At 38.0% G+C, this 16,175-nt stretch overlaps 1 protein-coding gene across 1 annotated transcript in view; it reads right to left on the bottom strand.

Moving 5' to 3' along the window:
* Window positions 1-16,175, bottom strand: part of CD9 (CD9 molecule) — a 57,610-nt gene that overhangs the window by 21,342 nt on the left and 20,093 nt on the right. Inside the window, exon 2 of the mRNA XM_051963483.1 lies at window positions 2,580-2,682. Within this exon, the coding sequence (XP_051819443.1) occupies window positions 2,580-2,682 (103 nt within the window). The remainder of the gene's footprint in view (window positions 1-2,579; window positions 2,683-16,175) is intronic.

Genomic DNA, 16,175 nt, shown 5'->3' with positions numbered 1-16,175 from the left:
TAACATAGCTCCTAAGAAGCAGTATTTCCTGACTCCATGCTCAATGTTTTATTGCCTTGAAACAACTCAAGAAGCCATCTTGGGACACTCTATCACTATACAGTTCTTTTTAGGATCATAGGATCCTCAATCTAGAAATGGAAAGGTGTCAAAGGTCTTCCATTCCCTTTCTTTTATTTGAAAAAAAAAAAAAAAGTGAAATCTTTAGATTAAATGACTTTGTCCAAATTCACACAGATATCAAAATTAGCATCAGAAGCAGGACTGAAACTTAAATCCCTTGATTGCAGAGCCGGTGATCTTTCTAATGTACCTTACTGCTTCCAACATCCAAAGAATTCTTCTTGAAGATTTTGTGAGCAGAAACCCATTTTTGTTGTACAGCTGTGTCTGACTCTTCATGACTCCATTTTGGGGTTTTCTTGGCAAAAATACTGGAGTAATTTGCCATTTCCTTCTCCAGCTCATTTTACAAATGGAGAAACTCAGGCTAGTCAATAAGCTGAGTCACATAGCTAGTAAGTATCTGAGCCTAGATTTTAACTCAGGTCACCCTCCAGGTCTGGCATCTATTCCCTGAGCCACCTTGCTGCCCTAAGAACCTACTTCTATATATTAGGAAATCTGTCTCCTATGTCTTCCTCTCACAGTTTGGGCTGCTGCCCTCTGGGGCTAATAGGACAAACTGAATCCTGATTCCACATGACATCACTTTAAATACTTGAACTTTCTTTCTGGCCTGAAAGAATGAGGGATTTTTTTTTTTTTTAAAAAGCAAAAGTACTGTTTCACAGCAAAAGGAGATTATCTCCTTCCCATCCCCCAACCCCCACCTCCAAAAATCCTTCAACCCCCTTCCCCTATTTCCTTTTAAGCTGCCTCTTTGTAAACATTTCTCCTGAAGCCAGCTGTATAAAACGGCAAAACAACCCTCCTGTGGCCTCTCCCTCTCTCTCTGTTGCTAAAAACAAGCCAGGACACTATGGAAACCTGTTCTCTTAAAACTGGTTTTTTGACACTGTGCTCACTCCTCTATTTCACTTTCTTTTGATAGTAGGTGGTACACCCTAAAACAAAACAAAAGACAAAGGAGTTAAGCCCCAGCACTGAGTCTTGTTTGGAATGGAACCAAACAGGCAGTGTAAACAGCCTCCTTCCAGTTCTAACCAGGCTCAGTGGAAAGTCAAAGTCAAAACTCATCCCATTCCACCAATATTGTTCTCCCTTTCTTTAAATGACTGACTTCTTTGGTGAGTGAGGAGGCTTGAATTCTATGATAGCCTCATTTGAAATTACGAAGTTTCTTTTGTTTCTTATAAAAGAAGCCATCTATTCAAAATATTTAGCAGAAAACAGAACTTTCCGTGTTTTACTTGGAAGCCTGGAAATCCAGTTTGATGGCTCTCAACCAACATTTAACTCGGCCTTACACCTTCTATTTGTGGTGAGGCATTCCATTACATAACGCTTTTTCAAAGTATTTTGAAGAGCTTAAATGTATGAGGAAATGAATTGAAATAATGGTGAAGACTGGCTGTAGAAAGCAGTTGAGAAGATGTACCGTCTTCCTTTCTCTGCAGAAAAGTGTTGGTTTTGCTGTATTGCTTTTTATTCCACGCCCAAAATCTTATTTTAAAATATGTTACAAAGGGTAATATATTTGGTTGGTAAAATAGCAATAAGAGTTAAGATTTAAAAAACGGAAAGCTCTGGGGTGGAGTTGGGGGGAGAAGAGGTACATATATATCCATGTAGGAAAAACTTACATTTTTACTTGTTCAAATGTTCCCATGAAGTTAGGTGTCAAAAATGGAGAGAGCACTGAGTTAATTCAAACCTTAGACACTTACTAAAAGTGTGATCTTGGGCCCTTAACCTGTTTCCTCAACTGTAAAATGGCTCTTATGAAGACTAATGGAGATGATATTTGTAAAAATGCTTACTTAGCACAGTGTCTAGCACAAAGTAGGTGTTTAATCACTATTTGCTTCTTTCTTTCCTACATCTTTCCTTTAAATCTTTACCAAGTAATACAAACAACTTAGAATACAAATGCTGGGGTTCACATTTGAATAGGAAGTCTATAGTCTTGAAGTCTTCGATTTACTCCCACAAAATGACTTGGGAAATAAATCTGAACTGAGTCTCTGCTTCCCTGACTTGGGAAAAAAAGAGGGAACAACAAAGCCTTTCCAGTTCCCTCCCTGTCTTTGGGTTCTGGTAAGTATGAGTGAATCAAAAGCACCGAGTTATTTGAGTAAAGAGACAGCAGAGTCAAGAGATGTTCAATAGGGAAGGATTTTTCAGCCTTTGAGATCCAAGCAAACTTCCTGTAAACAATTTAGTATTTCTGGCTCAAAATACCCTCTACTCAAGCTTAACTGGAAAAATAATCCTGCTGCTTCCCAAGGCCTACCTTTCGCTAAACTCCATGATTCCACAAAGTAGTGAAAATTCCACAAAGTGAACTAAGTAAACATAGTTAGCTGCAGAAAAGACATATTCCCCATTTCTTCCCTGAGAGATCACTTCTCTACGGCTGGGAGGTTCCCATCCTCTTCCACCCTTTTTGGCCTTACCTGTATAGAAAGTGGAGTTATTTTCATCCTGCTCAAAGATACTCTTCGTCTGAGAATCAAATCTGAGCCATAGGCCGATGGCGAGGACCGCAATTCCTGCGAGCTATGAAAAAAAAAAGACACGCCCATATTAATAGCCATTACTGAGAATAACATCCTGAGCTCTGCGTTGTCATACTATCAAAATGCTTTGTCCTCAATCAGGGTTCTTTACCACAAGCCAGCGAAGGTTATTTATTAGGTGGCAAATTTTACCCACAACCACTCAAAGGAGGATGAATATGGCGGATCTTAAAGCCAAATTGTACAAATGAATGGATATCAAAGAATTAGTTTTGCCCCTCCTGGTCTCTTCTATTTACCTTACTTCCCACCAAACCCATGAGCCCTAAATGAAAATATTTTTCTAGTAGGGATCCAGTAAATATTAACCAATGAGATCATGTTTGCCCAGCTAGAAGAAATCATCTTATTTTAAAGATGGAGAAATTGAGCCTTGGGAAAATGGGGATGGACAGCTTGCCCAGTATGTGGCAACATGATTATCTTTAGGTCACTAGGAGAAAGACTGAGCCAGATTTTCTCATGCTATGAGAAAATGCTATGTGCTCCAAATCACCCTATCCTGGCTCCATCCTAGCTGCTGATTCATTAGAGATCTCGACCTAAAATTCTGACAGCTAGGTGGCTCAGTGGATAAAGTACAAGGGCTGGAGTTGAGAAAACTCCTCTTCATGAGTTCAAATCCAGCTTCACACTGTTCCTAGCTGTGTAATCCCCATCTATAATAATGGGAATAATATTTGTATTACCTACTTCACAAGGAAGGCATTTTATGAAACCCTTACAAAGTGGTCTTTGCTATGGATAGTCTGCTTGAAATCAAATTTGTCTAGAAGCAAGGGAAAAAGAGCTCCCTTTCAGCATCCATATACTCCATTGGGGAAGTTCCAAGAAGATTTGGTGTTTTTTGTAAGCATTTTCCCAGAGAAAAAACAGAGAGGGATTCTTGGATTTTAGTTTGCCTCAGTTTTTCTACTTTTAGCAAAAAAGAATAAGGCACCATTATCTGCCTAAGAATGGTTAAAAGGCCAGGTCAGTCAACCAGCAAGTGTTTATTAAGAACCTATACTGTGCTAGGTCCTGTGCCAAGATCTGAGCTTTCAAATTCAAAGAATGAAATAATCTTAACTTGCAAGGAGCATACATTTCAAAAGAATACAAGTACAATAAGTACAAAGAGAATAAACACAAATAAATGCAAAATAGTTAAACACAAGATGGCAATTTTGGGACAGGTATGTCAGAAAAAGTTCCATGTAAAAATGAAGGCAATATTACCTGCGTTCCTTACTTCAGAGTCCCAGGCACCATATAGGAATACCTGGGTTTTTTGTTTTTGTTTTGCTTTATTATACTTTGCAAATACTGTATTTAAATTGTTTTTTTTTAAAACAAATTGAAGGTTTGTGCAATTCTATGTTGAACAAGTTTATCAGCATCATTTTTTCTAACTGCATGTGCTCCCATTATGTCTCTGCATCACATCTTGTAATATTTCAAGCTTTTTCACTATAATTATATCTGTTATAGTGATCCGGAACCTTTGGTGTTACAAGTGAAATGGTTTTGGGGCACCATGAAGTGCAGCCACATATGTCAGCCAATTTAATTCATAAATGCTGTTCATATTCTGACTGTTCTACCCACTAACAGTTCACCCCCTCCCTCCCTCCCTTTCCCCTTAGGCTTCTTTATTTAACCAAGATACAATATTGAAATTAGGCAATTTAATAACCCTCTAGGGTTTTAAGTGAAAGGAAGAGTCAATGGATGTGTTGATCCTTGTTTTATTCTAAGAAATTGCCAGTTAGCCCAAACTTCAGCAACCACCCTGATCAGTTAGCAGTCATCAATACTGAGGCAAGATCTTCCACTAGCAAAAAGACCACACATAACTTACTGAAGGTTCAAATGATAGTTAGCATTGTTTAGCAATAAAGTTTTTAAGATTAAGGTATGTGCACTGATTTTTTTAGCCAGTAATACTATTGCACTATTCTTAAACTGTAGGTCACAACCCCAAATAAGGTTATATAACTGAATGTGAGGGTCACAAAAAAATTCGCAACAGTAAAAGATATCAAATATTCCAAAAATTTAATTTTACATATAAAATAAGCAAGAACATTTATCTCATGAGTATACAAATTAGCTTTTATCATTGATAAATGGTAAAATTATATGTATACCAAAGAATTTTTAAAATAAATGTCTTTTGTATATTTACTTTATATAGCTATAAACCTGGGGTCAGACAAAAGGCGTCACAAGTGGAAAAAGTTTAAGAAGCTTTGTACTATATACTATATTACAGTACATGGTAACCTTTTTATTCACTGGGAAACAAAAAAATTCAGGTGACTCATTTTAATGTGACATTTACTTTACTGTAGTGGTCTAGAATGGCACTAGCTAGGGGATAAAGAGACGGTTTTGGAGTCAGGAGGACCAGAGTTCAAATTTTGACTTCAGACCCTTCCTACCTGTGTGACTCCCTTAATCCTGTTGTCTCAGTTTCTACATATGCAAAATGAGCTGAAGAAGGAAATGGCAAACCATCAATGTATCTTTCAAATATGTCTATCAAATAGGCTAACAAGGAGTTTGAATCAATTAAATAGCAATAAAAGCCATTCCAGTCACTTTGTCAAGAAAATCCCAAATGGGATCACAATTGAAATGACTCAACAGCAGGGACTGTTTTTGATTTCCTTTGTATCAGTCAGTAAAAACTTATTAAGAGCCTACTGTGGGCCAAACAGGGACTGTTTTTGATTTCCATTGTGTCAATCAATAAATATGTAAGAACCTACATGTGCTTTCCTTTGTATCAGTCAGTAAATACTAATTAAGAGCCTACTGTGCACCAAGCATAGGGCTAAGTATAAGGAATATAAATACAAACATAAGATTATACTCTAATGGGGAAGACAACAGGTAAAAAGAAGCTGAAATGGCTAGAGTCCAGAGGAGTGCAACCTGGTGGGAAATGAACATGTAGCTGGGCTGGGGGCCCTCCTTAAATGGAGGTTCTGGGAGGAGCCTTCCAATCAGAAGGAGGGGCTAGGCATCTTGGGAATTTCCCAGGCTGATTATCCAAAGATAAAGGATGAAAAAAGGTTTCTAGCCCATGATGGAGAAATCCAGAGCAACACAGCCTGATGACAAAAACAAAACAAAACTTAGCAAAGTTCCTGGCACACAGTAAGCACTTGAAAAAACACGTGGCTGAGAGATCTCATAAAGGAAAAAATGGCAAGATTTGGCCCCTGATCAGATGTGGGAGGGTTCCCTCATATGGAAGAAAAATTAGGAATAAAGGATAATAATACAGGATTATGATCCTGTGAGACAGGAAAGAGAGAAAGTACCTTTGCCAGAAATAGGACAGTATGGAAGAAGGGTCGCACAATGTTAACACAAAAATATGTGTTCATGTATTTCAAAAAAACAATTTTAAAAATATTTCATTCCCTCCAATTACATCTTAAAACAATTAAACATTTTTTAATGTTTTGAGCTCCAAATCCCAACCCTTCCTTCTCCCTCACTGAGATGGTAAACAACTGAAATAGGTTATATATGGGTAAGCAGATAAAAAATTTCCATGATAGTCATTTTGTGTAAGACTTAAAAAAGGATAGATAGTATGCTTCAGTCTATATTCAGTCAATATCAGTTCTTTTTCTGGAGGTGAGATAGTGTCAAATAAACTTTTTTAAAAAAACAAACATTTTATGACAAATGCTGTTTTAGAAGCTGGAAGAGCCATGAACTTGATATAAGAAAAAGTCTATGCTTTCATAGAATTTATAGTTTACTCTCTTTCTAGATATGTATGTATACATACGTGTGTGTATACATACTATATGTAAAATTACAATACTGCATTATCATGGTAAAATATTGCTGTTTGTCCTGCGTTCTCAAACAGGATTGTTACATGCTGTGACATAGAGGTGAATTTAAGTGAGGGAGGGCTGGGCAAGATCACCTGCCTCACTTTCCCTTCAAGCCATCTGGGTCCAGTAGCCAGATAGAGACAGGAGGACTGGAGATGCCGTGGATGCAGTGGGAGGCCATGGCCTTTTAAAGCTAAGGACTTCAAGTTTGATGAAGACTCTACCAGGGGCCTCAAAACTTTTTAAATAGGGGGATAGGTCACTGTCCCTCAGACTGTTGGAGGGCCGGACTATAGTAAAAACAAAAACTTTGTTTTGTGGGCCTTTAAATAAAGAAACTTCATAGCCCTGGGTGAGGGGGATAAACGTCCTCAGCTGCCGCATCTGGCTCGGGAGTTTGAGGACCCCTGCATTCAGTGATTAAGGTCAGGTAGCAATTGAGGCAAAGAATTACAATAGGGTTAAATATGCTTTTCAAGGGGATCAAAGAAGGAAGTGATTTGGAAAAAGGAGGCATTTTGAATTCATTCAACAGTGATGAAACATAGAAACCCCTTTCCTGTGAATCACAGTATTAAGGTCACTTGGGATTGTCCTTTGAACACTGACTAGTCAATCCCACCACAAGTCAGCAGACTAAATAGTTCATTGCTCAATATCAGTGTAAGTCTACTGAACTTTGTGATCAAGATTTGATAACGGGAAGCTTTAGAAGAAAAAGACAATTAGATTTGAAAGAACAGACGATTTTTAGATCAGACAATTTGGTTAAATTTTTTTTAACTACAAATATCCATGCAAAAAGACAATTGGTCCATGAGCCTATTTATAAAGAAAAACAAAGCATCATTGCTTTTAAAAAAGCAAAAATATATTCTCTATTTCCCTTTCACCCTCTTACCTTGATGAGATTACAGATGTGGTCTGGAAGGGACCAACTAGTTCAACATCCCCATTTCACAGATGAAGAATTTGAGGTGGAAAGATAAATTGCTTGGGATCACATAGCTAATATAGTTCTGGAGGCAAGATCTGATGAATCTTTATGCTCTATTCACTCTGCCACATCAGCCCAAGGACCTAATATTATCAAGGGTTCTGGTTAGCAAAACTGTGTGAAGGTGATTTTTAGATGCCTTGATAGGCTCCTGAATTGGATTTTAAGGAAACACTAAATAAATAATTCTGCAACAGGGGAGCTCCCCTGGGATTCTGAGAAAGTCAATTCACTTCTTTAAACAAAGCAGTTCATTTTCAGTATTAATTAAGCAGTAAGGACAGCAGAAAATGAAGGGAGAATGAACAAACTCATATTGGCTTCCAAGGAGAGAGGGAAAAGTAACAAACAAATCTCTCCTGGATCCTTCTTTCAGTCCCCAGGCTACCTTACTTGAAAGGTTACCATCTAAAAAGCAAATAGGATACAACCCTACACACAGTTATGGGCCCTGGCAGAAGACTCAGGGTTTTGGACAGATTTCAGCCCACAAATATTTTTCCTCAGTCAGTAGTGCTCTTGTGATGGAACGCAGCTGATAGCCAGGGCAGAGGTGACCTGGGGAAAGACCATCCTTTCCTGCTCTGAACTTCTATTAAGGGGGCAGCCGTGGCGTAGGCCATTTCAAGGCATTTTACTTATTAGCAAGCTATTGAAGCTATCCAGTTATAGTGTTTTTCTTGGCATATGAAGGAATATAAAACCCCACCATGAAAAGAAGATTTTATGTGTTTTTTTGTTCTCATCTCAACACATGAAGATGTAGGAAAAACTGTGGCCTTGGAGGAGTCAGACAGAAATCAAGTTCCAATCCCAGTTTGGCATCTAATTAGTTTTTGTGAATTTAGATAAAATCACATCTCTGTGACTCTCAGTTTTGTTCTCTATGAGATGGCTGGAATAAGATCTCTTCAAGTAATTTTAAATGAAGAATATTAATCTTCTCATGGATAGCAAACCAAGGTAGAAACAGGTTAAATGACTTGTCCAAAGACACTTAGGTAGTACAGGACAAGGCTAAAATTCAAACCAATATCCTCAGACTCCCAAATTCAGAGTTTTTTTTTTCTTTTTTAATACCTACTGAACCACATTGAGTTCTGAGAAATGCTGAGAAGCTACAAAACCCACTGTGAGCAAAACCACATCCAGAGCAGAGGGGTCCCATTACCTGGGATGCTAATTGTGCCATTGCCCGTTTGTGTTAAAGATAAAGTACTTAGTCACAAATGGCTCTGGAGAGGGACAATGACTTATGTTCCAGTCATTTCTGAGTAAACTTAAAAGGAAGTCAAAAAGAAAGGGAAGTGAGAAAGAGTTGGGGTAGTTCTGACTCATGAAACTCATAGCTATGATGGATGGATGGACAAACTTTGCTTCCTTTTTAAATTAAGGATCTAAGCCAAATGGGAAGATGTCATGATTACCACTGAAGACATCATTTTTATTCTAAATCTGATGAAGAAGTTCTCTTCCAGGCCATACAAGGAGGGCTGATGGAAGAGAACAGTAAGTGGTTCCAAAAATAATAAGTACAATATGGCTCCAACACAAAATAAAAGAAAATATACTAAAGAATTTAACTTTTTTCAAGTGCTTACTGTATATGAGGCAAGAGACATCATGGAATTGTGGATAGAGAACTGGCTTTGTGATAAGAAACCTGCCTTTGACAAATACTCATTGTGTAACTCAGAGAAGTTTTTGTTGTCGATCCGTATTTTTGAAGAGAAGCCATAATGACATCACACAAGATGTTTTGATTTGCTCATGAAGTGGCTTTAAGGGAGGCAGAGTTATACAAAGTTGTCAGCCTTCCAAAATCCTTAAAGTCCAGTGGCAGGAGAAAAGTCAAGGGGACTGGTGATGGTCCGGAATGCCACTTCAATGTCTGAACAACTTCTGAGCAAATGGTTAAATAAATTGTTCTCATCTGTCCATTCCACCAAGGGAAAGTCTTCACAAGCTTGAGGTGGACATTCCCTTAACTCACTAACATCTGAGGTCTTCTGGTTATCCTTAACCTGGTTTAGCCCATCTGCTGAAACAATTTTTACCAGCTTCTGGAAGCATTCTAAACACAGGGAACAGACAGCCTGCAAACTATAGTAGAATGATGAATGGTCTCTAGGTCTCAGTTTCTTCATCTGTAGTCTAACCTACCGTATTTAGATTATAACAAAGATCCTTTTTGACTTTAGAAAGATAGGAGAAATGCCATATTTAAATTCTGAAAGGGTCAAACGGGTACATTCTGGTTCAAGCTGCCATTTTGTTTAGAGTGCAGGAAAATACCTGTATTCCCTTAAAGAGAATTTTGTCCTTAAATGAAAAACTCGATGAGTAATAATAATAATAAAAAAAAAAGACTTTAGAAAATAAACACATGGAACTTTGAGAGGTTAAGAAATTGCCTAGAGGTCCTTCAGTGATGATGAAATGAAACTCAGCAGTGAAAATGACAGCACATAGTTGTCATGCTCCTTAACAATAGCTGATATTTGAAGTTTCTATAGAGCTATTTACACAGATTATCTCATTTTATCTTCCAATGAACCTATGAAGTAGGTACAATAGCTGCTATTATTCTCATTTCCCAAGGAAGAAAACGAAACTCTAAGGTTTGACTCAACTTTGGCCACATAGCTGATAAAAATGGAAGATAGGATTCAAAGTCAGGTTTCAAATGCAGAATTTCTACATCATCTTTTCTCTCATACTTGTTCCATTATTGTCTGCCATCAGAGCATTACTATCTGTCTGGTTGAGAATATCTTCTTAGGCAATATTTTACCCCCGGGGGAGAGGGGGGGGTCAGAAGGGAGAAAGCTGCTTTTGCTCTAAAGTCACATTTATATCATGTGACAAGTAGGAACCGGAGACTACACTCACAGTTCAGGCTAGAACTAGCTTATCTACTTCATTTTATTTTCTAACCATAGTAGAACCATAATCTTGGCCAAGAGAAAAGCACAGAGCACAAACCAACAACAGACTTGTTGATTTGGCCACTGGGGAAAAAAAGGTGGAAGGGTAAGAGCTTCTCATGTTGTTCTGGATAATTGCACTATGTTTTCAGTATCTTCTTGGGAGCTAGGTCTGTGGGATAAAGGATCAGTGTACCCCATCTCCCCCTATTTCTTCTAGCTGGACTATGGGCCTACCTTTCACCCCTTCTTTCCATTGAATTTCCAAACTTCCCTATTATCATCAAAGGTCACCCAGGTTCCCAACCTAGCTGTCCTTCCAAATCCCTCATTATTCCTCACTCCACTTATCTGTCATTTGCTAAGTCTTGCCTATTTTACCTCCACATTACTGCCTGAATGTGACCTCCTCCCTCACAGAGCTACCTTCAGGCCCTCTTCATTTTCTTGCCTGAACCATTGTAGTAGTTTGCTTATCGCCTTTTAGATGATAGAGTAGATAGAGCGCTGGACCTGGAGTTAGGAAGCTCTCAGTTCAATATCCAGTCTCAGACATTAGCTGTGTTATTTAATTTCTGGCTGCTTCAGTTTTCTCCTCTGTAAAATGATCATAGTAATTTATAGCATCTACATTTTAAGGTTGTCACTGAGAAATAAAGTGGGATGTTTTTAAAGGCAATTTGTAAACCTTAAAATGCTATATAGGGCACTTAGTGAACAGAGCAGTAGGCCTGTAGTCAGGAAGACTCCTTTGTGAACTTAAAAATATAGCTTCAGACTCTTATTAGCTGGACAAGTCACTTAGCCCTGGTTTACCTCAGTTTCCTCCTCTGTAAACTATACTAGCAAAGGAAATGGCAAACCATTTCAGTACCTTTGCCCAGAAAACCCCAATCTGAAAACAAGGTGCTATATACTGCTTATTGTTGTTAATAATTATAATTATTGGTTCTTCCACTGAAGTGCTAAAGTCATTTTCCTAAAATGCAGGTCTGAATGTGTCACTCCCCTGCTCAAAGTCTATTACCTTTATAATCATATAAAGGCCTTAGTGGGCATTTAAAGAGTGTTACAAATCTGGCTCCACCCTACTTTTCCAGCTTTGTTAAATATTACTTCCCTTTGTGCACTCTGTAGTCTAGCCAAACTAGCCTTAATTAGGCTAGCCCCTAAATTATATCACCATCCCTATGTAATGATCACCTCCCATGGCTGGGATCTATTTCCTCCACATCGTGGCCTTTCAGACGGTCTAGTGCCCTTGAAATTACAGCTTAGGCTCATCCCTTTACATAAATCTCCCTAGATGTTAAGACCATCCTTCTAAATTATCTTTCATTTATTTTGAATTTTGTTGACCAACAAGATGGCAAAATGCACAGAGTGCTGAGCCGGAGTCAGAAGACTTGAGTTCAAATCCAGTTTCAGACACTTACAAGGTATGTCACCCTGGGTAAGTCATTTAATTGTTTGTCTCAGTTTCCTCATCTGTAAAATGAGCTGCAGAAGGAAATGTAAAACCCTTCCAATAAATATCTTTGCCAAGAAAACCCCAAATGGGGTCACATAGAGTTGGACATGAACAAAAAAAAAGACTAAGACAAGAAAATTTATTTTAACAATGGTTACGTAGATAAACATTTTCCTTAAATCTTGAAGGAAGCTAGAAATTTTAAAAGTGAGGAGGAATAAAGCTTATTTTCAGACATGGGAAATAATATACCTATTCTAATGAATGGCAGGAAGCAGTGTGCCAAGGTTTGCCAATAGGAAGTAGATCAAGTAGACTCAGATTTAATAGAGGAGATGAAAGATGTCTAGATCTAGAAAAAGGAAGTAGATTACTTAAATTTTATTAATCTGAAGAGGTAGAATGGAGCGGATCTCAGAATGATTTTAAAAGGCCATACTAAGGAGATTGATTGTATCTTAGCCTAAAGAGACTAGGGAGCCACTGAAGGTTCTTGAGCCAGAGAATATGGTTCGACTAGTGTTTTAGAAAGATTATTTGGTCTATTTAGAAGAAGTGCACATGTTTAGCCTATCTCAAACTGCTTGCTATCTTAGGAAAGGAGAAAAATTTGGAACACAAGGTTTTGCAAAGTTTTGCAATAACTGTTGAAATGTATTTGGAAAAATTTTAAAAAGAAAAATTAAAATAAAAAAAATAAAGATTATATTGGATAGTTATGTGGAGAGTAAGATAGAGTAGGAAGAGCACTAAGCCCAAATTCAAAAATCAGTTTTGCCACTTGCTGTGGAAACTTCAGCAAATGAGAGCTTCTCTGTAAAATGAAGGGGCTAGACTATGTTCCCACGCAAAGGAAAAGAATGGAGATTATCCAGCAGCTTATGGAATAGTCCAGCAAGAGGTAAGAAGGCTCTGAATTGACAGCTGCCACGTAGATAGACAAGAAAGATAGATACGAGAGATATTGGGAAAGCAGAATTAAAAAACTGGACAACTGACTGGAAATGGGAGGTGACTAAGAAGACGGAATTAAAGATGACTCCTGGGTGACTGAAAGGACGGTGGTACAACTCAACAACGATTGGGAAGTTTGGAGGAAGGGTCAGTGTGGGAAGAGGAAGGAAATGAGTTTCATTTAAGAACTCTTAGATGAGGTAGGAAGTCCAGGTAGAGATGAGCAGGGAGCTAGGGAAGTGGAACTGGGATTCAGGAGAAATATTGGGAATTGGAAGCCTCCCTAAAATAGAAGATGTGGAGGGAGAATAAAGAACCCAGGATTTCTGGCTTTTGTTCCAGGGTCTCCCACTAGCTAGCTGTGGGGTTTTTCTCTCCCTTTGCTCTTCTGGCCCATTTCCTTTCCTATTGTGAGAGGAACAATAGGTAGCCAGATTACCTGAATGTGGAATGGACACTGGTTTTGGGTTGAGTATGATGTCTGATTTCCTTGTACCAAGAAATTCAAGTGTCTCAGGTTCTGAGCAAAGCAGGTTCAAGATGGCAAGAAACCTAATGTCTGGGTGCTAGATTATTTTAGAAGGCTCTCTTTGGATGGTTTGGTGGTTTGGTGAAGCCTTTGCAGATAAGGAAATAAACTCTGAAAGGTTAAAAGCACTTGCTTTAAACCACATAGCTGGCAGAGTTGCAGAATTTAGTCACAATTTTCAAATGGACTACTAGTTCAATCTATACTGGAAGCATAATTCCCTCCTAGATCCCCCATTAGACAGACCTGGATCTCCTGAGTTTCAGGCCATGAAGCTTTCTACTCACCCAACTAAATAGTTTGAGAGTGGCCAAGCCATATTAAGTTTACATTCATGAGTCATTTCAGCTTTGGCAAACCAAAAAAGTTCCAAAATAAGCACTAGCTCACCATTTCTTAAGTTATTCCTCTATCGATGTATTCTGATGGAAGTGGATCTCTTTGATAAAGAGAGTCTTAATTGATCAAAGATGGGCAGAAGCAGCTACACCCAGAGAAAGAACACTGGAAATGAATATAAACTGCTTGCATTTATGTTTTTCCTCCCGGGTTATTTATACCTTCTGAATTCAATTCTCCCTGTGCAACAAGAAAACTGTTTGGTTCTGCACACATATATTGTATCTAGGATATACTGCAACCCATTCAGCATGTAAAGGACTCTTGCCATCTGGGGGAAGGGGTGGAGGGAGGGAGGGGAAAAATCGGAACAGAAATGAATGCAAGGGATAATGCTGTAAAAAATTACCCTGGCATGCGTCCTATCAATAAAAAATTATTAAAAAAAAAAGTTATTCCTTTATCTATTCCCTTACTTCTCTATGTGTATTTAAGCTGAGCCAAAAGCAGCATTCATTAAAAAAAAAAAAGAGTAAAATATTTTATTTTCTCCCCAAGTACATAAAATAATATATTTGAAAGATATTTTAAAAATATGCATCAAACTTTTTAAGGATAAGATTAACAATCAAACCAACAAAAGCACCCAGAGTTGAAATTAGAAACAAGTTTCCATTGCAAAATGGGGCTTAATTTTTTTTTTTTTTTAAGTATTATGGAAATTTGGGTCATCTGGCAGTACAAAAGTTGCAAAACTGGTTTCTATTTAGAATGTGAGTAAGTATTTCTATTCAGTCAGCCAGTTCAAAAGAAATACTTGAAGTAGGTGTGGATGGGGGGGTAAAAGATTAGGAATCTGGGGGCAAATGAAGAGGAAAAATTACAAGTCAATAAAAAACAGGTTTAGCTTTATCAGAGAACCACAAAATGTCAGTTAGAAGAAATATCTTAACCCAAGGAGTCCAACCCACATCTGAACAATAATCTATCCTGGAACATATGGCCACCACACAGACAGTTCAGTGGTGCTGTGGAGAGTGTGCTGGGTTTAGAATTTGGAAAACAAATTCATAGCTTGCCTCAGCACTTACTAGTAGATGGAGGATCTGGCAAGGGTCCCCCAAACAAGTTGTTGTGAAGGCTCCAAGTATTGCTTTGAAAATCTTAAAAGTACTATATAAATGTTAATTATTCTTAGGATGTCATCTAGTATCCACTTGCCCTTTAGAGAAGGAAAATCACTTGGGGTAGTCCAGTCTACTTTAATTATTTAGGAAGTTTTAATTATTAGAAGTTTTTCTTCCTATCAGACCTAGGGCTTTCTCTCTGAGATTTCTACCCTTTCCATCTATCCATCTATTCCTTGTGTTGCTCTCAGAAGCAGAGTAATTGCTCTTTGATTCTTATATAGCATGGACTCCAGTTCTGTCCACATCTTTAAGATATACTCCACCTTATTGGATTTCTTCCTCAAATATGGTGTTTGGAAGTTAACATACTTCAGATGTCATCTGAACTGGGCAATCGCCGCTGGAACTGTGACCTGTCTAGTTCTGTGTCTCTTTTAATGAGGCTTAAGGTTACACTGGGGGGTGACTTCTCCTTTGAAATTATTTCATGAAACCTTACCTATCCTTGTGAAATCTGTTCTCCAAGGCAAGTCTGTTGAAATTAGCTATCTCCTTAGAGCAAAAATTCCCAAGCCCTTTTTATTGGCATTTTTCTTAGGTTTCTTCCTTATCAATATCCTAGATTTAATGCATTAATATATATTTGTGTGTAATTTCAATGTTGATTTTAATAGATTATTTCCATACCCAAACCTTTATAGTATACAAAAATACACATTCATTCTTCAGAATGGAAGCCATTATGTACTACTTTGTCCTGGGATCAGCCTAGAGCCTAGAATGTGTATTGAAAGCAGATGCACAAAGCAGCTGTCCATAGGTGTTTACTTTGAATTTAGCTGCCTCAGAGTTAAGGTAAAAGTTTGCTTCTTAAAAAATAGCAAGTACAGAGTTGGAATTAGCATGTTTTGCAGAAAATTTTCTTCTAAATCCTAATTAAACCCTACTGAAGGTGTTATTTCTTTTGCTAATCTGACCTTAAAGAATGGGGACAGGGACTCATGGTGAGGAGAAGGGAAGGAAGGAGAAAGATGCTGCAGTTGGATAAAGTGCTTGAGAAGATGGGGTAAGATAGCAGTGATACACTTAGAGGCTGAGTAGATTTTGTTCTATTAGGGAAGGCAGTTAAAAATACTGGGAAATTCAGGACACCAGCCTGCAAGGCTAGTGGTGGTAGGAAGAAAGATGGAAAAAGTGGATAACAGGACAAACTTCCCAGGTACCCCAGAACCATGAATTCAGTTCCTTGAGACAAGAAGCATGTAACTTAATTAGATACAGCAA

The sequence above is a fragment of the Antechinus flavipes genome, chromosome 5 (assembly GCF_016432865.1).
Source record: "Antechinus flavipes isolate AdamAnt ecotype Samford, QLD, Australia chromosome 5, AdamAnt_v2, whole genome shotgun sequence".
Taxonomy (NCBI): Eukaryota; Metazoa; Chordata; class Mammalia; order Dasyuromorphia; family Dasyuridae; genus Antechinus; species Antechinus flavipes.
This window is presented reverse-complemented; position numbering and strand designations above follow the sequence as displayed.